This window comes from Charadrius vociferus, unplaced genomic scaffold (assembly GCF_000708025.1).
Source record: "Charadrius vociferus isolate BGI_N301 unplaced genomic scaffold, ASM70802v2 scaffold136, whole genome shotgun sequence".
NCBI classification, from domain to species: Eukaryota; Metazoa; Chordata; class Aves; order Charadriiformes; family Charadriidae; genus Charadrius; species Charadrius vociferus.
The window spans coordinates 3,683,160-3,703,970 of NW_009648960.1; the positions used below are offsets into that span (position 1 = coordinate 3,683,160).

Sequence of the window (20,811 nt, forward strand, 5' to 3'; positions counted from 1 at the left end):
GCCCCCCCCCCCCCCCGCCTGCCTGCCGGTGTTTCCTTCAGGTGTGGTGGTTTGTCGTTTTTATTCTCCACAGCTGACCCCAGAATTCACGCAGCGGCTGAATAACAAAATCAGGGAGCTGCTGCAGCAGATGGAGAGGGGCCTCAAGTCTGCCGACCCGCAGGACTGCACGGCATACACCGGCTGGGCAGGTAGGGCCCCCCATGGGATCGGATGGAGCAGATGTATAGGTCAGGCCAAGGCAAACCATGGGGGATTTTTTTGGCTGTTTGAATGATCACAGTAGATCCCTGTCAAGAATGGTGCCTCTTCTAAATGTTTTAATCCATTAAAACTAGGGGCTGTCTTTCTCGGGACTCCCCATTTTTGGAGCAGGTTTCAAGCTGCAGAGGGAAGATGGTGGCGTTGCAGGGCAGGATTGGGTCTTCTCTTGGTTGATAGTGCCAAACTTATGCAACAGAGAAGGCCAACACCTGCTTGAGAGCAGATGTGGGAACCATTGAAGGGACTGGCTCCAAATCTGGCCGTGGTGGGGATGGTGATGCTCTGTGAGGTAGGCAGATGCGCGTGGTAGGTCATTTACCTGCAAGGCGTCCTTGCATGTGGCAGCGGTGAGCTTATGGCCTGAGATAATGTCTGTCTTTTCTGTTTGGGCTGAATTTTATCTTATGACATTGTCTGATTGGCAGGTTGCTCCATTCCTGTTCCCCAGGTAGTGCCCCTCCACTTAGCCAGGGCTAGTTCTGCTCCAGTACCTGCTGGAAGGAGCAGAAATGCAAATGTGAGTATAATGAAGGATGGAAGCCTTCCTCACACTAACTCTCGTGTGCAAAGCTTCCAGGAGCTTGTCTTTCTCTTGTTCTGCATTTTCAAGCTGGTTTTCCTTCCTTGGGAACGTGCCCTGCCTCCCCCTCCCTATTCCTATGTACTGGAGCCAGGGAGGACACACCTTTCTCTGCCGCCTCATCCTTGGCTACTGCTGTGTGCTTTGTCAGCTTTCCTGCCTTCTGCACTGTGCCAGGCTCTAGGGAGGGACCCTGGGGTAGTTGCAGTTAATCTCATGCTTGCTGCAAGATTTTTTGTTGCCTTTTTTTTTTTTTTTTTTTTGGCAGTACACTACAATCCTAAATGGCAACTTTCTGCATTATAATCTGGGTGTGGCTGGCTTGTGCTTGGATGCTATCGTACTTGATGCCACCAGCTTGCTTGGGAGAATGGTGTTCATTGTGTTGGTGCTAAAATAACATTGCAGCTTAATGACAGCAATGCCAGAAATGCCTGCTTAAAAATTTTAGTAAGGTAGGCACTGAGAGCACTCTAGAGCAGTTCATAAGAAATTCTAGGATGCCAGTATTAAATTCCAGCGTGGGAGAGCACTGATTTCATCAGTTGCTGCCTGGCAGCACTCTGCTGCTGATGCCTGTGAATTTATGCATTTTTGTTCAGTGCTGGCTGGTTTCACCTTAGGAGACAGGTTCAGTCTTCCAGTCTGTATGATCCTGCTCTGATGTCTGCTTGGATGAAAAACATTCGAGATGTAAAGATGGCCTTCAGTCATAGGGGTGCTACTTGGCCTGATGGTGGAGTCTACCTCTGGCCAGAATAATTCAGGAGATAAAGCAGGAGGACAATTAGCTGATGTTAGGAGTACCCTGAAAGTCTGTGGGGAGAAGGTAAAACACCTTTCCCCAGAGTCCATGTTCCCTTCTTTAGGATAGCCTTAAGGAACTTCGTGTTGGAAAGTTACTGCAGTTGTGAAACAGTGGTTGGGAGCTTTGGTAGGATTTCAGCTTGTTTTTATTTGGAAGGAAGTTTCTCAAGAGGGATTCTTCTCTCTTCCTCCCAGGAATCATTCCTCCTTGGGCACACAACCTTCTCGCCTTGGCTAATAGGATTAGAAAAAACCCATGGACAGATTTCCTGCAGGTCACAGCCAGCAAAGTGAAGTTTGCAGATATTACACTGTATCTTTGTCACCCTCCCTTCTTTTCTAATTCTAGCTGTATTAATTTATTCAGTGCTGGTTTCCAGAGACAAAATTAATTGGGCCAAGACAGCAGCTTTTTCCTGTAATTGCTTATGCAGAAAAGGCTTGTTGAGTATCTTCTCATGTAAATCATTGCCCAGCAGTCTGAAATCAACCCGCACTCTTGTGGCCGCTAATAAGAGAGATTTGAAATGCGGCTCTCTTAGCGCAAACTCTGCGTGAAATGTAACGTACTTGAGTGTACTACATTACACTCAGTAATACACAGCATATGCTGGCATTTTACTTTGGTGCCTGTTTCTTTCCCAACACACTTGACAGAGCCCTGTTCCCCCGGCCTGCATTTGTGCCAGGGAAGCCACAGCTTCTCGGCATGTGAAGTTGGAGCAGAGGGAGGGAAGGACTTACATTTTCAGCTCAGAGGCAGTGAAAACACTTTGGATCAAGATTATCCAGCATACGGCTGAATGCCCTCAAAACACATTTGAATTGGCTTGTTACAGTTTCATTCAGTTCCCCGTAGAGATCAGGGTCCCGTAGGCAACACCTCGTGCGTGCCTGGGTATAGACCAGGCTCGGCTGTTGTGTTCTGTTTTGTCTTTTAATCAGTTTAGCTAGACTGCTGTAAGAGCCTTTGTGGTCTTAATCTGTTTCATTGGTATCGGAGTGTTGACTGAGGGAAGGTAAATTGCCGTAAGCTAATTCTGAATTGGAAGCAGTTCAAATCTGGCAGAAGTACAACTGCCTCATCCATTTTCAAATAGATAAGCATGACGGTGCCGAAGAGTACATACGTGTGTGTTAGTATTTCTCATAGTGCAAGAGGGCTTGCTCCAAAGACTACATCGACAGGGAGCATAGAGGATGGAAAGGGAATGGAAGGAGACTGACTTCACTCTTGTGACCTCTTAGCTGACCGCAGAAGCTAGGAAGCTCCTGAGTCCGATGACTGCTGGACTGTTGTGTCCTTCCAAGATTACAAGGTGATCTGCCACCTGAATAGGATATAAGGGAGAGATTTCCCTTTCTTCCACATTACGGCCGTGCCTTTGGAATTTGTTTCCCATGCAAGCGTTCCCTTCTCTAGCAATGTCATAGTCATGGCTTTCAAAGCTCCAGGGCTTCTGAAACAGACCGGTGAGTCCAGCTGGCCTGCCCCACCCACAGCTTCTGGCTGGCCTGTTGGTGAAGGAAGATGAGGAGCAGGGCTGAGTTGCCATTTGAAAGGACTCTTCAAAAAGCACGCCAAATGTAAGAAAAGCCATTTAAGAATGCATAGAAATTCACACCATACCAGTTCAGGAAAGCTTCTGCAAAAAACACTTTCATTCACTTTAGTGCAGTATCTTAGTTCTGATCTCCGAACCCAGAGAACTTATATCTCCTTAAGAGAATTCTGTTCAGAAAAACAGAAATCTTTAGATAACCCCTACAGAATAAGAGGCAGTGAGGCTGCATTTGATGAGGGAGAATGAGTGCCTTGTGTCACCTACGTAAACCACATTCCTGCCAAGCGCTTGGTGGATAGTTTTTGTGAAATCTCCGTTCTTAGAGATTGTCAGTATTTGACTGGACAAGGCTCAGAGCAATGGGATGTAAAATTAAAGTTGGCCTTACTTTCAGAGGATTGGATCAAATCACCTCCATGGATCCCTTCTAACCTAACCTATTGTGGGATTCTGTGATGAGGTAATGGGAAGCTTTGGTTTGGGCTGGGCTGTTTGGTTTTTGTTTGGGTTGGGGGGGAGGAGGAAGAGGAGGGTGGTGGTGCTTCTTTTATAAAAAGTTTTACAAAAGAAGCTTTGTTACCAAGGCTTTAAGGCTGGAGAAGCTGAGGCATCCTGAGAAATGCCCCATGTCCCACAATGCACTAGGAAGGCAAGCTGCAGTAAAATGCACCTGTGGCTCCCCAGACAGTTCTGAACGTGGGATGATACAGTCCTCTGGAGAAGATTTCTCACTGTCCTATTCAGCATGGCTTTGGCATACATTTATGAGCACAAGATAACATCGCATGCATCTGCACCAGGAAAGATGCTTATTATCCTTTGAGCTGGGCAGTAAAGCTATGTCACCCCCTCTGTAACTTTGACCCCATGCCTGACTCATTAAAATGACATCAGGTTTCTCACTAGAAACCATCAGGCTTCATCACCACATGCATAGATAGGTTTCCGCTTCTTCCCTCTGTGTTTGACTCCCTGCTTTGAGGGTGCTGGCTGACTTACTTCCCTGGGTCAATGCAAGATCTCTGAGCTCTTTATTACTGTAGATGGCGGGTTGGAACTGGTCCAAATTAGGTCAAGAAATCTCCTCTTGTGGCAGCCTAACATCCTTCGTGAAAGGACCACGTTGCAGGTCAGCTCCTGGTGGACCAGGAGGCATGTTCAGAACAGTCTAATGGACATCCCTGCTGGTGCTCTCAGCAAGAAGACTTGCAGTGGAGCTGACACCAAGCAGTGCTTCGTCTTGCTTTTATCCACTGTATTCAGCATGAAGGGCAAGCTTTGTTTCACTACCGCTGTTCTCCCACCAGCAGAACTGTTTGCAGTGGTAGTGCAATCCAACAGTCTAAGCTTGCAGGAAAGTTGAGGCACAGCTTTACTTCTCTTTGATCAACAGAATGGTCATATGGACGAGTATTTTTTTCAGCCTGCTGCAGTGCTTTAGCTCTCGAGCCAGAAATTTTCTGGTATTTCCAGCAATGTCTGCACTGTTGAAAGCAATGGTTGGTAAAGTCAGGGTCATCAGCACTAGCCAACTTGTGCAAGCAATTCCATTTCCACTATGTACATTTAAGTCTCCTCTTCTGCCCTGCTCAAAAGAAATCTCTAAGGCAAAGCAGCCCTCTGCATTTGCAATACTGCTAATACAGAATGGCAAGAGGAGAGAGATGTTGTTTACTGTCCTACTGAAGATGTCGAATAAACAGGCTTTGTGAGACACATGCAGAATTGATTTTTGCTTCCTTATTGCCTGCAGTGAGCAGGCATCTCGGGCATTAATACTCCAGTGCATTGGCTTTCTGCATGCTAGAGATGGCAGTTTCAGTCATCAGAGCACTGCTAAAGGATATGCTGTCACACTTGTGTTCACTGCAGTCCTCCACCATCAGGTGATGTCTGATGCGTTCTCCGTCACATCTGGCTATGCAGCAGGCCTCACACTGCAAGGAGCAAACAACTTTGAAATCTGGAAAAACTACAGAGAATAAGGTCCAGTAGTTACCAATAAACAGAACAAAGCCCAAACACCTTTGGCAGTAGCAGGCCACAGGCAGCCGCTGCATGGCAGTTCTGCTGCAAACAATCAAGAGTCTCAGAGGTCACAAAAATGGGTCACATCTCCAACTGGGACACTGAACACAGACCTCCAGGGCACACAGAAATGGAGCTGATCCACTGCTTATCTAGCCCCATTTGACAGATGATGCCATGTTTGTATAGCACTTAAAGCAGGCCAAACAAACACCTGGTCAGTCAGCAAACCCTACCCGGTCAGTTGGGGTGAGGAAGGTATTATTGGAGAGCGAGTGAGGCAGAGCTGTGGAGTAGCTTTTACAGAGCAACACTGCCTAGTTCATCAAATTGGAACTCTCTTGTCTCCAAATTGCACTGCCTCTGAAATATGCTGCCTACATCTGGGCACACAGGTCAATATAGGATATTTCCCCACCCAGGTGACTGCATTTTGTATCCCCCTACATACATCTGTAAACGTTGCCTCTTTATGCGTGGGCCTGCCCTCCTCTGCTGGCCTTCCCTACTTTCAGGCTCACAGGTAGCAACAGAGCAAGCAGCGGGCCGAAGGCAGCACTGAATTGCGCCCTTCTGATCAGCTTGGGAGTATGAATTCCTTCAGGAATGAGTTGAGAAAACTGGCTTTAGATTCAGTTTATAGGGCCTTTGGGTTTTAAAGAATAAGGGACAATTAATTATTTGGGGAAGCAACTCCTCCCTTCCATCCTTTAGTACAGGTCAATGGTTTTTTGGAGTCTTTTCCAAAGATGCTTGGGCCTGGGAGGAAAGGGAGCAAGAAATGTTTTAAAAGAGGAGAGGCGAAGAAGTCAGAGGAAAACAATGCTGAGGCATTAACTTTCCAAGGATTCAATCCTAACAGTGGTCTTAGCATCGTAGTTATGTACATAATTAGGGTGGTATGATGGCAGTGGGAATAGAAGCTACTTACAAAGCAAAAAATTGTATATTAAAGCAGATAAGTCAAGAGTGCAAGTTGTGCTCAGAGAGCTATCAGGCCTATTAAAGTCTAAAAACTGTGGTAGGGGCTAAATAAATCAAAGATAGTCACTTGACATTTGCTAGGTGGAAAAGGAGGGTTCCCCTTTAAAGAAGGGCTTTGTCTCCACATCCTTATAGAATTGAGTGATGGCACTGTACATCTGAACTCTCTCTGGAACTGCTTAAACAGAGGACAAGGTTATTAGCTCCAGCAGGAAATGGAAAATTGCCCTTAATATACATGTGGAATTGAATTGTCTGTAGCACGAAGGTTCGGAGATTACCTATGCAAAATGAGAAAACGATCTAAATTTAAAATTGTCCTCAGTACCTTGGAAAGTAATTTTGCAGCATGCTTGCCCCTGCCTCACCTTTCCACATCAAAATCTGCAGAGATTGGCTCTGGATTAAACGCTGGACCTGAGTCTTCTTAGATGTGGTTACTGGTAAGGGCAGAAATAAGCTTTTCTTAAGTGACGTAGGCCAGTAGCTTTCTTCAGTGCATGCTTGAGAATGCTTTCCAGATCAGAAGGATGGTTCAAATGCGGCAGACCTTTCAGACACAGACTTACTGAGGACTCCCTAGTTACCTACTAAAATCTTCAAAAGCTGGGTGATTACAGGGCAGACAGAGGCAAAGGACAGCAATTGATGTGACTGCTTTGTAGGGGAGTTGTTTCTGTAGCTGGCCAGCCCATTGAAAACCTCCAGGGAGGACCATGCAGCCTTTTTGAGTGTTCCAGGTCGCTGTTTATGTTTCAGATGAGGGCTGAGCTTATGAATGATGTGCTGCAGAGGAGAGTTGGGTAGCCCCTTTCTTTTCAAGGGTGCACCAGTCCCTGGTGTAGGGCTTGGGACCTGCTCAGCTGCAGGAAATGATGTCCGGGGAACTGTAACAACCTTGCTGCTGCTTCCCAGTGGGAAGGAAGACAGAAAAAAAAAAAAAAGACCCAAGCAGGATGTCTTAAGAGTGATGCTTCTCAGTGCCGATGACATGTCACTTTTTTAAAAATTCAATCCAAGCTAAGTGACCCAACCCTTTACCTCTTGGCATGGGAAAAAATAATTGAGATAGGGTAACAACTCAGCCCTGCTCTGCCACAAGTACCATTTTGCCCAAAGGTGATATTTATTTTTTCCTCCACTGTTTAGCAACAGCCCCAGTTACAGTTGGTAGGTTTAGGTGGGTTTGTCTAAGTCTCATCTTTCGCGCCTTGCTACTAAAATTGTATGTAACCTGTGTCTCAGAAGCTCTGCTGTCCTTCAGGACCTCCTGGGTCAGACACTGCTGTTTGTCTTGACCTGCAGTCCGCTTATGAGCAGCATCAGGCACAAGGAGGTCACAAAGCAGGAAAAGAAGCTGTGGATGCTGTAACTACGGGTTATGCCCCTGAATGTGCCCGAGAAGCCTGTCTAGAAGGCTTATGCCCTAGATGAGGCTGAGGGCCAGTTTTTTAGGTTTGTTAAAACAGCCAGGGTGCAAAGCGGGAAGGGTGAACTTTTCTGGTGGGAGCAACCTTTATGTACCTTTTGCAGGCATTGCTTTGCTGTATTTGCACCTGTATGATGTGTATGGAGACCCAGCCTACCTTCAGGTGGCCCACGAATACGTGAAGAAGAGCCTGAGCTGTCTGACAAGACGATCCATCACTTTCTTGTGTGGAGATGCTGGGCCCCTGGCAGTGGCTGCTGTCGTCTACCACAAACTGCAGAACCAGAAGCAGTCAGAAGACTGCATCACTCGGTAAAATGCTTGGTTATATCTTTGACCTAATGGTCCTCTTGCTCATAGAGCTGGTCTGGGATTGTACTGGGCACTCTCCACCAAGCCTGAATACATTTTGTTGCAGTCTTATGTGAGGCATAATCCAGTAACTTAGCAAGGCAATGCAAACTTGTTTTGCCCTGGGGAAAGAGCTGTCCTAAGGACAAACACGCCTGTCTGACAGCCTGCAGCAAGGATGTTGTTCAGCTGGTATTACCATCTTAAAAATAATTCCAATAAACGCAGGAAGAAAAAAATGCCAAAATTTAAAAAACCCGGAAAGTGATGTTTGCTATTTTTTCAGATCCCTTAAATTTAGTTTTACATCCATTTTGATGAAAAGGAGAAATGTGGCAGAATTATTAGATTAATTTTGTCACTTGTGTCCACTTGCTATTTGTTAGTTGACTTTGCCTTAAACGTGAGATTGACAGCATCCCTTTCAACTGCTGAATGCAGCTGGTTATGATTCATTTATTTCTATTTCCTGCCCTTCCTCAACTGTTTTCAAATGTATTTTTGTTGGGTACTTAAGACAAGAAAAGGACAAACAAGCAGTCCTACAGTCAAATCAGCATGTGGTAGAGGAAGGAAAAAAGTTAAGGAGACGCAGTTGAAAGCTTTTCTTGCTTAAGGGAGATCAGTTTTGAGAAGGTGAGAAACAGCACTGTAAAGAGCTTCCATTTACATGTGGTCAGCACAAAACCAAGGCAAAACTCCTGACACTTCATAGCAACACCGTGTGCCCTTTAACAGCCATGAGAAAGTGATACGTAATATCAATTAAAAAAGCCATGGGTGGCAATCAGAGGTGCCTGTATGGTTTGGACACCAAGTTCCCACTCTCTTAAATAAGAACAGCTTCTGGTTTATGTGGATACCATCAGTCTGAGGACAGAACTCTCTTTTATTCTTGAAATAATCTGTGGTTTGGGTTTTGCTTAGCATTACTGTATCAAAGTGGTGAATCTCACTATGATTAATATATTTGCTAACAAAAAGGGAACTAATCTGTCAAACAGTACTCGCCAGTTGTGGTCAATGCATAAGCCCTAAGTTGTGAAAAATCCCTGATTCATGTTTTCTTGTTGTAGCTGTCCCCTCCCGGCATCCCTCCTGTTCTGCCTACAGTTTTGTGGCAGAATGGAAACTCATGATTAATTCTGCACTGCCATCTAATGGCATAATAAAGGCAGAGCCTTGGAAATTGGTTTCTTCATACATCTGAGAGGAGGAAAAAAGAAAAATAAGGCTTTCTCAAAGGAACAGTTATACTGTCCTTACTCTGCCACCAGTTCCCAGAGCAGTTAGCCTGACCATGCTAACTCTAAAAAGAGAGTATTTCTTTGAGAAATAGCTCCCTTAATCAAAACTCTGAAGTGGTTTTGAGTATGCTGTTTAGTTACAGAACAGTTGTTAAGTTATGCAGTGCAAGTACACTTCTGTTACAGCTGAGGGCCTCTCTCTGTTTTGTTCTCAGTCTAATTTTAAAGTACCTCATTTTTACAGAGCCCAAGGAGAGAATCCATCATCCAGGTTTTACCTGCAGAAGAGGCAGAAGCTTGCTTTTTCTTAGCTCCTTGCTCTTGGCCTAAATGAGTTCATGACCAATAGATGTGCTTTTATGCTCTGGAGAGACTTAGCATTTCAGAGCAGACCATTTTCCAAGAGCCTGTGAAAATCTGAGCCGTGTTCCAGGAGTCCTCTTTTCCCTGCCGTCTCCCACCAATTCAGAAGGTTAAAGGTTTGCTTTTAGAGCCAGTGGCATACAAAAATCCAATTTTGCTGTACAGCTGCCTTGCTTTCCCTTTGTCCAGCAACTACTGGCTTTTGACAGTTGAGGTAATAGGCTGATGTGTGAGCAGGAGTGGTTCTTCCCTTCAGGGACCTGGATTTACCCCCTTGCACCTGAGAAATGCATTCTGCATGCAGTTGGTCCAGCAGCATCTCAGGCATCTCTTGCTGCACACATGCCATGCAGCCCTCACGCACATTTCAAAAACAGCAGAAACTGCTGTCAGGCTTCCTCCCCTGATTGTCCTGGCTGGGAAAGCAGCTAGAGGTAGAAGCAGTAATGCATAAGGAGCAAGAATAGTAGCTCCAGCTGCTCTGTATTTCCCCACGAAAAGATTTCACATCTGGACCTCAGAAAATCCCCACTGTGGGTATTACTGTTTATCCACCCATCCATTCCTTCTATTGCACCTGACATTTCCCTGACATCTCAGAGCTGAACAACATCACCAGCCATCATCTCTTCTGCCCAGCCTGCTGCTGGGCAGAATCCAGGTGTCAAAACATTGTTTTCCTCCTTGGAAACCCTCCTCTTCATCTGCCTTCCTTGTACTTGGGGGGCAGGGGACATGAGGAGGCAGCAGGGCTTTCCTTTCAGCCCACGCAGCTGAGACAAGGGACCGCTGCTTCGAGAGGAACTGCTAGTCTTGGATGTAAAGTCTGTCTCTTGGGTTAAATGTGCGAGGAGTCTCCCCCATGGAGCAATGCATATCTCAAGTGGTACATGAGGAGATGAGGCCAATCCACTTTGAGACGCTGGTCTCTCCTTTAACATCCCTGCTCACTGAGTCCAGTGCAAAGGGAAAGTTTCCTGCCATAAGGAGTCACAGCCCAGCATCCTCTCTCTGCTCTGAGGGTACTCCGGACATTTTGTTGCTTCTTTCTTTGCAACACATTGTTCTGCCCAGGAGCAAAGGCTGCCACAGCAAATTTTTTGCTCCTCTTGCTGCTGTGACAGGGAAGCCCTGCATAGACACAGCTCTCCTGGCTGGTTTCTTCGCCCTCTCCCTGTTGCAGCCACAGCAGGGAGCAGCTGAGGGAACAGCTGCAAAGTCACTTATGCTGGTATTTTAAAAGTGATGGCATTTTTCAGATTGCTGTCTCAGGGGTGAACAGAAAAATAAAGTCAAAACCAGTCACATCCCTGCTTGTGATGAGAGGCAAAACAAAGGAAAAATTGTATCGAGAGTGAATTGGGCTACAAAGCACCAGTGCGAAGAGCCGTCAGTCTCTGTTAGCGCTACAGGAATATCACCAACTTTGCAGCGTGATAATAGGAAAACAGCAAAGAAAATATCTGACTTCTGCAGACCTCTCGCTCTGCACTTGCAGGCTAAAGCCTGGTGCCAGCCAAGCTGTCCTCAGTGTGGGATTGCACAGACAACCCGCAGCACTCACACTCTGCTGAGCTGCCCTGACCACTGTCAGCTCTCTCTAGAGAGGATTTCTTACATGTGCCACAGAGGCTTGATGTTAAACATTTCCAGCTGCTTCTCCCCACCTGTTACCTAGATTTTTAGCTCATAAAGGCACCTCTTTCTCCACTGACAGTGTGCCCTGACTGCTTACAGTCATGGAGAGAAAGGGGCTTCTCTATCAGGACTTCTGAGCATAAGGAGTGATATTTTTCCACATAGCATCAGCACTAGTTTGACTTTCTAGCATTCCTCGAGCAGCCAAATTAAAACAGATAGCAGTTTAGTTTGAAAATAGCACTTTTTGGCAGAGGGTCTGCCGTGCCAACAGCATCACAGGGAGGTAATGGTGGGCAGCCTTTCCTGAGCAGTCAGCAACTTTTTGCTGACTGTTTCCTATATTCCAGGTTTCCCCACAAGTAGCTTTCCCAGAGCTGGTGCTCAAAACCAAGCGCGTGGTACAACTGCATTGTGAAGAGCTGAGCAGACTAAAGCAATAACACAAACAAAAAGCAGAGGGGAAAGAAGGATTCTGCACCTTGCGTAGCTGGAGTGCTGAGGCCCAGAGACTGCCCTGACATCTCCCACGGTGCTGGCAGCACGCAGGAATGAATCATGGTTTTGAGCTCCAGTCTCACTGCTTGGTTACATGGCTTTAAGCATCCTCTAATCTCCTCCATGTGATTTTTTTCTTTGTAGTCTGCTCCATCTACACAAGCTTGACCCACGAGTGCCAGATGAACTGCTGTACGGGCGCATGGGCTATCTTTATGCACTGATATTTGTGAACAAGCACTTTGGAGAGGAAAAGATCCCTCAAAGTCACATTCAGCAGGTACTGTGTCTTCTGCTGATTTGTTAGCTGTCTCTTCCCATGCGGCTCATCTTTGGGCAGGTAAAAATCAATGCTAGATGTAGAGAACTCTGCCAACAAGGGAGAAACCACATCATGGTATCCCTGCTGCTCTTCTTCCAAAGGAACAAAGCACCACACGTCCTCCTGCCATCCATTTATAGCAATCCATAGGCGGTACTCACCCACAGTCTTCCCTCTGCTTGGGCAGAAAATACTCTTTTGTTCTGTGTCAGGATACTCACTGTGCTGTGTCCAAGACAGCAGTGTTTCCCTCACCTGCATCTCTTCCCATCCACAGGTCTGTGAAGCAGTTGTAGCCTCAGGAGAGAGCTTGGCCAAAAGAAGGAACTTCACAGCTAAAAGCCCGCTGATGTATGAGTGGTACCAGGAGTACTATGTAGGGGCAGCCCATGGTTTGGCTGGGATTTACTACTATCTAATGCAGGTAAGAAGCACTGGAGGGGGGGAGCCTTTAGCAGCTGTTTCACATTTCTTTGAACAAGGAGGAGCATTCTGTTCTATCCTGTCCTGTCCTGTCCTATCCTATCCTATCCTATGATTTGAATTGGCTCTTGGTGATGTCAAGCTGGGCAAGATCCCTTGTCTGATTACTCCTGATCATGCATCCCCACTTCTAAAGGTTTCCTTGTCTGATGGACTTACTCCTGTGTTTGATCATGCATCCCCACTTCTAAAGGTTTTCTCCAAGGAGAATTTGCCACCTCCATGGAGAACGGTAGAGGAATGGTATAATGCACATCACATTCCTCTCCCTTTCTCCATGGAGAATGGCAGTTTCACATAATAAAGCCCTGTAAGTCAGCTAGGTTTGAGCTTCCCCGTCTGGCGTTAATTGCTTATAAAGTATTCTTATTTGTTAGTATCTGTGGGCTTCCTGCATTTTTTGAGGGTGTTACTTGGGGCAATCTCAGATCATTACAGAGTGAGAATTTCTGTAAGAAAAGCATGGTGAAAGAGAATGTGTTCATAGTAGGAAAGTGGGAAATGCCTTTGTTTCCAAATCAGGGCCTATATCTAAATGTGAAAGAAGTGGGACTTTGACAAAGCAGCTAAGTTCTGTAGTGCCTGAAGCAAGCAGGGCAAGACAAGAGGTTGGGAGCTGCGGTGCACCTTTGCTTTGATGCTGTCTTTCTCACAATTTTGCACAACTTACTGGAGCTATGGGAATATTCCCTTCCCCAACTCTGAAATGAGGGTCGTAATTCCCCAATGTAGGTCACTTTGTGTATAAATTTACAGTGCTTAAGCTCTTAGAAAAATAACAGCAATAAATAACATTGCATTTTCAAAGCATTAAGGACACCCACTGGGCAACACAGATTATTTTAACATAGCAATTTTCATAGAAATAGATGATATCTTTTATAAGACCCAACTCTCACAACAGATGGAAAAAAAGCCACCAGGTTTCAAGTACTTCAGCTTTCCTTCAGGACCCTCAAAGTTCAAGCCCATATACAGGATAAGCAGAGTTCCTGTGAATATAACCCTCTTATGTGACTCAGAGAGGAAGGGGTGGTTGGTGTTTTTTAAGCAGAAGGAGATTTGGAAGCAGAGGATGCGAGGTGATTATTGCCCAGGAGTACAGAGCAGCGAGTTTGGAGCAGAGGAGACAGCAGTGTACTGAGAGCCCAAATTTGCACCAAGTCCCTGAGCTTGTTCCCAGGCTGATGTTTTAAATAATTTTAAATGTAAGTCTCCCATAAAATACTGCATGTGCTTCATGCTTCTCTGCCGTATGAAGTAAAAGGAGCCTGGATCAGCCCAACATGATGTACAAAAAGCGTTGGGGGAAGCAAACGAGGGAAATATGGAGAGGAGAACATTGGACTTTTATCTCTAATGGTTTTACAGCACAAGTATTGATTTTTAATTTTCAAGTTATCAACCTGGGAACAGTGTGATCCTTAGATGAGAGTGCTCACTGCAGTTGGCCATGGGAAATTAGAATTGCCCAGATTCATGTGGGGCAGTGCCATTGGAAGAGGACACTGAAGCCACTCCCGCGCTTCTGAGGTCATCAGTGAAGTCACCCCCTTGCAATTACCCAGAAACATCTGTGAAAAGGCAGCATCACAGCCCGCCAGCTGGGCTGGCCCAGCAGCTCAGAGCTGAGATACTCTAGATGCTAGGAATCATTCCTGGTATTCATGCTTAATACTGATTTTAGACAGTTTATCTCTTTACTTCAACTCTGGGTACCTGAAAATACTCCTACTCATCTTCAGGAAAAGAAGCAGCAAGCGCTCTTGCTTAGAGAGCCAGCTGACACCTTAGGGGCAGCCTTTGTTTCAGGGGATGCAAGGGCATGACTGGAAATAATTCCCTGCCTAAGGGCAGAGCAGCCTAGGGCCAAGAGGGTATTTGTGGTGCATGAAAGCCTGGACCAAAGAAATTACTTCATTTACAAGGAGCAAGAGGGAACATGGCCATAGTTGGCTTTGTTTCTGGAAAGGCAGATCTTGGGTCTCTTAGGGAGAGGCAAAATGGTAATTCTCCCTGGTTTAACGCTTTTTCTTTCTTAGCCTGGCCTTGGAGTGAGCCAAGTAAAACTGCACAACACAGTCAGACCCAGTGTGGACTACGTCTGCCAGCTCAAGTTCCCATCTGGCAACTACCCTCCATGCATCGATGACACCAGAGACCTACTCGTCCACTGGTGCCATGGGGCACCAGGTGTTATCTACATGCTTGTCCAGGCCTACAAGGTACCAAAAATCTTGCAAAGACCCTTTGGGAACCGCTAAATGTGAAACTTCATCATGGAGAAGACTCTGTTGTGACCCCCCCTACCTGAGAGTAGGATGGCTTGTTACAATTAAATCACCCCACAGGGACCAGACTGCAACGGAAGTTAGTCTTTTAAAAAAATATTTCTGAAAATACTTATCAGCTGTGTGGGGTATCCTGCTGCAGGTGGCTGATGGTGACAACTAGTTGTGTGCGAAGTAATGGTCAAACAGCCCCATTCATCATATCAAGAACATCCTCCTTTAAAGTAAACGCAAAGTCACAGCATTAAGACTTTAGTAGGAGAGAAACTAATTAACCCAAGCCTCCCCACTTAGACAGGGATGCTCTTTGTGTGGAGGAAATTGCTTCAGCAAGAGGGAATGTTTCTTGTCTCTGCAGGTCTTTGGGGAACAGCAATATCTAAATGATGCCCTGCAGTGTGCAGAAGTGATCTGGCAGCATGGGTTACTGAAGAAAGGCTACGGGCTGTGCCACGGGACAGCTGGAAATGCTTACGGCTTCTTAGCACTGTACAACCTCACTCAGAACATGAAATACCTGTACAGGGCCTGCAAGGTGAGCACCTGTGTAAGGGAGGGAGAGGGGATTATTCACTTCTGCCTTTTATGTCATCACCTTTGCCTTTGAAACCTAATTTCTAGTGTGGCAGAGATGCAGCTAGATCTGATCAGCTCCACCAGAATAGTCCTTCATTAGTGCAGTCACTTGTCTGACAGCCTGTACAGAAGGAGTATCCTACAGGAACCATCCTCTACAAGGGATAATGTGAGGTTGAGGATGGTATTTTTTTTTTTTAAGACCTGTCTTTAACAAAATTTACATGAATTTTTTATTCGTCTTTTCTCAGTTTGCAGAGTGGTGTTTAAGCTATGGTCAACATGGGTGCCGGACTCCAGACACGCCGTTCTCTCTCTTTGAAGGTAACCTCCATTTCTATGCTTATGTTTTGCTCTTGGATCTGAGCCAGGCCAGCACCAAGGAAAACCGGATACAGACTCCACTGAAGTCTTTGCAAAACTCAGTGTAGAGGATGGGAAGGAAATTGCTTTCACTGTTTTTACCCTTTTGCGGAAACAGTCTTCTTGTAACACAGGCTCATGTCTTAACAGGCTCATGTCTGAGCTGGAGCATCTTGTCCTCTTGGGCCTCCTGCACAGATTCTACATGCAGGTCTCAAGGGGAATTCTTTAATGGGTACAGGCCAAAGTCTACCTTACGGTAATTTGTAGCCTGGCTTCTCAGACAGTCTCTTTTCTGGCCATTTTTAAGGATTCAAGTCCTTCATGGGCTTTCCAGTTCCATTCCAAAGGTGGATGAGGAACAAATGGGGCTGCTTTTGTAGGTCTTGTTGGCTCCTATGGCACTTTGTGGCTCCTGCTAATGGCTCCCCCAAAATCTGCCATCAGCAGGTATTGCTGAAAGAGCAGGTTCCTCAGCTAATGTAAATCTCTCTAACTTTGCTGCAGGCCAAGGAAAAAGGGCAGTTACATGAGTGAGGACCCAAGGCATCACTGTCACAGGGTCCAAAGTTTTGCAGAGATACTCAGATTGTTAAACCTGTGGACAGGTAAAGCAGAAGGGAGGGAGCTGGAGGGGGGAAGACCCATCATGTTTTCCAAGGCACTTTTCAACATTTGATTAACTTCAAAATGCTCTCCCCACTGAAGTACCGAAGTTGCTTGGGAAACCTGGGTTCAGACCTTGGAAATTATTTACGTCCTTCTGAAAACGTTTTCCTTTATTCTGCCTTCATGACTCATTCACCCCCTGGATAATTGATAAAATGGGTCCCCAAAGGGAATCTCTCTGAAGCACATTGTGGTTTTTTTTATCCACAGGAATGGCTGGAACGATTTACTTTCTTGCTGACCTGCTGGTGCCAACCAAGGCCAAGTTCCCCGCATTTGAACTCTAAATCTGAGCTTGGCAGTTTCCTGCCTGAATCCTTCTGCACTTGGAAAAGCAGTTCAAAGCCGCTTTCTCCTTCTCCCAAACTCGTCGTTGTTCACCTAACTGAACATAAATCCATCCTCCTGAGGGCATGTTGAGTTCTCTAATATTTCTAGTCATCTCATTGCATTGTTTCAATTTAAAAGACAGAATGCAGATTTTGCTGGTGTCTCCTAAAAACGCAGGGCTGCAGGTGGGAGCAAGGAGAAAATGTACAGTATTTTATTGGCTATAGAGTTTTGCTATTTTCTGTATCCCATTTCCTGGGAGAAAGTTTTCTATTGAATGTAACTTTGGCCATATGATTTTATTTTTTTTGTGCTGACAAATAGTTGCAGGAATTTAGTTGCCTTTAGAAAACAAAAGATGAAAAACTGAGACTATTGCCATGCAAGTTGCTTTTAAGTGTTTTCTTTCTGAGCACCCAGGGAGTGGTCAGTTCAGTAGCCGGGCTGCTCCACATGAAGCGGATGTGATGGACTGTGGAGTCTTTATATAGGTTTTTTTAATGTCAGAGTGCAAGTGGCACAGCTGGAACTGACATGCCAAAGCTGTGTCCTGAATTTCCACCTGTCTTCTTTGAAGGCAAAGCCTATGTAGAGCTCTTTTGTGCATTTTTTCCAGTGACAGACAAATAATCCACTAGCTTTTGTGCTTATTTGCCATCTTATGCTAAACCTTGCAAAAGTCCAGTGATCATCTAATGGAAAATGTGAGCTAAGCGCACTTGCTGGTGTAGTCTCTTCTGTATAGCTTTGAAAGTTTATTTTGCAGTCTTTATTTAAAATTGTGTATGAATATTATAGGTGTTAGGTGGTGTCAGGCCCGCCAGCAGCAGCACGGGAAAAGAAATGTATTCCACTGAGTTGTGTCAGTGTGTAACCTGTTACCTGTATAGATGCTGCTTACATGCTTAGTTTTACAAGCTTTCCTGAACCTGGATAATTTGAGTCACCTGTTTGCCTTGTTACTGCTTCTTGTAGTTTGATACATGACCACGCATCTACCCAACTGGAAAATCTGCCCTAGGTTAAATAGCTTTGACCTGTCAAGCAGACTAGATACTTGGAAGGGATAAATCTGCTTTTCCGTCCTTAGCTGATGCTGCGATAATTTGCAGCAATTAGGGAACTGACCCTGTAACCACTTCCTTAGCACTGAGCATGAGCAGTGTGCAGTGAAAGTTACTGCAACTGTACCGCTTCGTGCTGATTGAGGGCAGCTCCTCAGCCTGCACAAGAGTGAACGTGGGTTTTGATCTTCTAAGGGCTCAGTTGCTGAGTGCCTCAGGCCACCTAAGAGCAGGCGAGCAGCTGCAGGGCAGCATGGGCAATCTCCAAGCCGTTGTGCCACTGCACGAGCAATAGCGAAGCAGGAGAACCAAACCCACCACACTAACACAGCTAGCTCACATGTGCCTGAACACAAGGCAATCTAGCCACAGCGGCATAGGCAGACCCTCAAGAACCTCCTGGATGGGTTGCTCCAGCAAAGAGTAGAAACCATTCCTGGAAGGCTGCCTGTTTCCTCACAGCCCAGCCTCCTGCTGCCATCACGTGCTTCTGGAAGTCCATTAAAAGACAGCCTGAAGCTCAGAACAGCTCATCTGCTTTGGGGTAGGCATCCCTGTCAGAAGCCTGAAGCTCATGCAAACTCAGCAGTGGTCATCCCCCATCATTCGCGGGGCCTAAACAACACAGGGAGGTGACTGGAAAGGGGGAAGCGCAGTCTTGAGAGCAGGATTTGGCTAATCAAACAGCTTGGGGTGTGGGATCCTGCAGTACATGAGGCTTCCTGTAAGTTACCTCCCAGCTTTGCTGGTGTGATAGCAGCGTAGGGACACTGCTCGGAGCCTGGGTTTCTCCTGTGCACTGCTTCAGTAAAGGAGATGGTTCTTGCAGCCTGGTGTCATGGCAGCGTCACATCCCAGGGTTTGTACACTGATCAGGGGATCGTCGGGGGGTGGTGTACAACTGCTGAGTGCAGCACTGTTTAATAAAAATGCTGAAATGAACAAGCTTTGCGTTATTTTTACCTTCCACTTTGTGACCAGGATTTGTGTCTGAAGAGATCAAGATATGCCACAACAGCCACTCTGGTGGCTCCTGGAGGCTCATTGCCCTCTCCCCCCTCCCCCCTCCCCGCAAGCGTTAAGAGTATTTCACATTTTTCCCCATCTCCAATCCATCAAGGCCAGTTGTGTGCTTTCCTTCGCAGGCTGTGCTTTTCTCCCAGGTCATCCTTTTGCAGTGCTGTCTTCATTCAAGGCTGTGTCCTTCCTGCTGTGGCTTCCATTGGAGACCACAGTCCTGCAGGTTAGTCTTAATTGCACCTAAATATGCCTGTGTGCAGCACTGGCCACCAGAAAGAGGATGTGGATCTTCCCAAAAAATCACCCTCCTCCCCAGTGGAAGGAGGAACAGGCTGCCTGTGGGAGGCTGTGACTGTCCAGCACCAGAAGTTTTAAGACCGGACTGTAAGGAGCGGTATGGGTAAAGGTGATCCTGCTCCCCAGCACAAGCACAAATCAGGTTGCTTGAGGTCCTATACAGCTTGGTTTTCTACAATTTCCATTTCTATTAAGGTTTGTGGTAAAGCTTTTTGGGGAGGAGGGCCAACAATCAGGATGGGAAAGAAGCATCGTGCAGAGTTTCTCTGGTTGCCCTTCATTTCTCACGCAGGGGGGTGCTGCTCACTTCCACCTATCTTTGTGCTAAGCAGAGGGACCAGGAGCAAGACAAAGCCTGAAAACATGCAACTGCTCCTGCTTCAACAAGCTACCCGAGAGGGACTTTTATCAGAAGTGTAGACATTTAGCACTTAGTTCTCAATTATGGTTATGTTTGTCCATGGCAGTGTTCTGTTTGAAAAAAAATTAAGTGCCTTATGCTCCCAAGAAATAAGTAAAAAACATTTTGAATGTAGTGCCATCTGGCTCAGTTTGTGTTCACCTCCTGTGTATACCAGTGTGATCACTAAGATGAAAAATGTCCCAAATACTGTTAACCAAACATCATCTGTAGGGGTGCATCTTCCCCAAGAGCCTGCTGCGGTTTCAGCTCTCAAGAGCCAACAGCAGCTTCAGCTATAAAAGAGGTGACACAGGGACAGTGCAAGGGGACAGATATGTTATTGCTGCCTCTACCTAACTTATTTCATTTCCCATTCCTGCATATTAACTTTTCAAATGCCCACAAACTGCGACCAGCGCTGATGCTAAATCCATGGCTAATACTATGTTTCCAAAACAACCCCACCCCATATGCGGTCCTCAGGCCCTATAGCATTAGCAGTCGGACACACAGCTCATCTGATAAATTAGTTTACAGACAGCCACTACAGTCATTTAATGTACACTGGTTTCACTTTGAAACCACTTCAGAGTAGGCAGATGTCCTCCTTGTGCTGACAGGGAAAAAGCACAAACCCCAGCTCAGCCTCCTGCCCCCAACAGGGATGGTGTTCCCATCTGACAGGCATAGAGCTGGGCAAGATGGACAGTTAAAGTTGCGTGTCCCACGTGTGATACCACAAAAGCAGCTGTAGAAGAAGCGGTCATATAGGGCACAAAGCTGCTGGTGAAGGGCTTCATTTACATGATTTATCCAGCCAGACCTCGCTTCTCTCCAGCGTCTCATCTTCCATCCCTCTGCACCACTATCTCGCCTTTCCCCCTACCCCTCTTTTATTTTGTTCATGTTTTTCCACCACAGCATAATACCTTGGCCAAATTTGAGTGGGGTTTTCTGATGGTAACTACACCCAAGGGAATGTGGCTGGGCCCAGCAAGACCACAAGTCCTGCTCCAGGCCAACAAGGTCCCAGCACGTACAGCTGATTTGTTGCAAGAGATTTGGGGGGTTTTTAATTAATTTTTTGCATTGAGAAGAACACCACAGGGTTCCTCGCATCTTCCTGCCCAGAACGGCTGAGCCCTTTGGGCAAAGTGTCCCCCACATCCCTTTAGCTGCACCTGGGAAAGAAACCTGAACCGAAGGCCAGTACCCAGACCAGGAATTATAAACCCCAAG

At 46.1% G+C, this 20,811-nt stretch overlaps 1 protein-coding gene across 2 annotated transcripts in view; it reads left to right on the top strand.

The window, feature by feature from the left end:
- The window catches only part of LANCL1 (LanC lantibiotic synthetase component C-like 1 (bacterial)), a 17,409-nt gene extending 241 nt beyond the window's left edge, over positions 1-17,168 (top strand). Inside the window, exons 2-9 of one of the 2 annotated variants that reach the window (XM_009887572.1) lie at positions 74-191; positions 7,762-7,969; positions 11,899-12,034; positions 12,354-12,500; positions 14,602-14,784; positions 15,209-15,385; positions 15,678-15,750; positions 16,669-17,168. In XM_009887572.1, coding sequence (XP_009885874.1) covers positions 74-191; positions 7,762-7,969; positions 11,899-12,034; positions 12,354-12,500; positions 14,602-14,784; positions 15,209-15,385; positions 15,678-15,750; positions 16,669-16,745 — 1,119 coding nt within the window. In that variant the 3' untranslated portion in view covers positions 16,746-17,168. The remainder of the gene's footprint in view (positions 1-73; positions 192-7,761; positions 7,970-11,898; positions 12,035-12,353; positions 12,501-14,601; positions 14,785-15,208; positions 15,386-15,677; positions 15,751-16,668) is intronic. The other variant, XM_009887573.1, reaches the window with a different exon arrangement.
- The last annotated feature ends 3,643 nt before the right edge of the window (positions 17,169-20,811 follow it).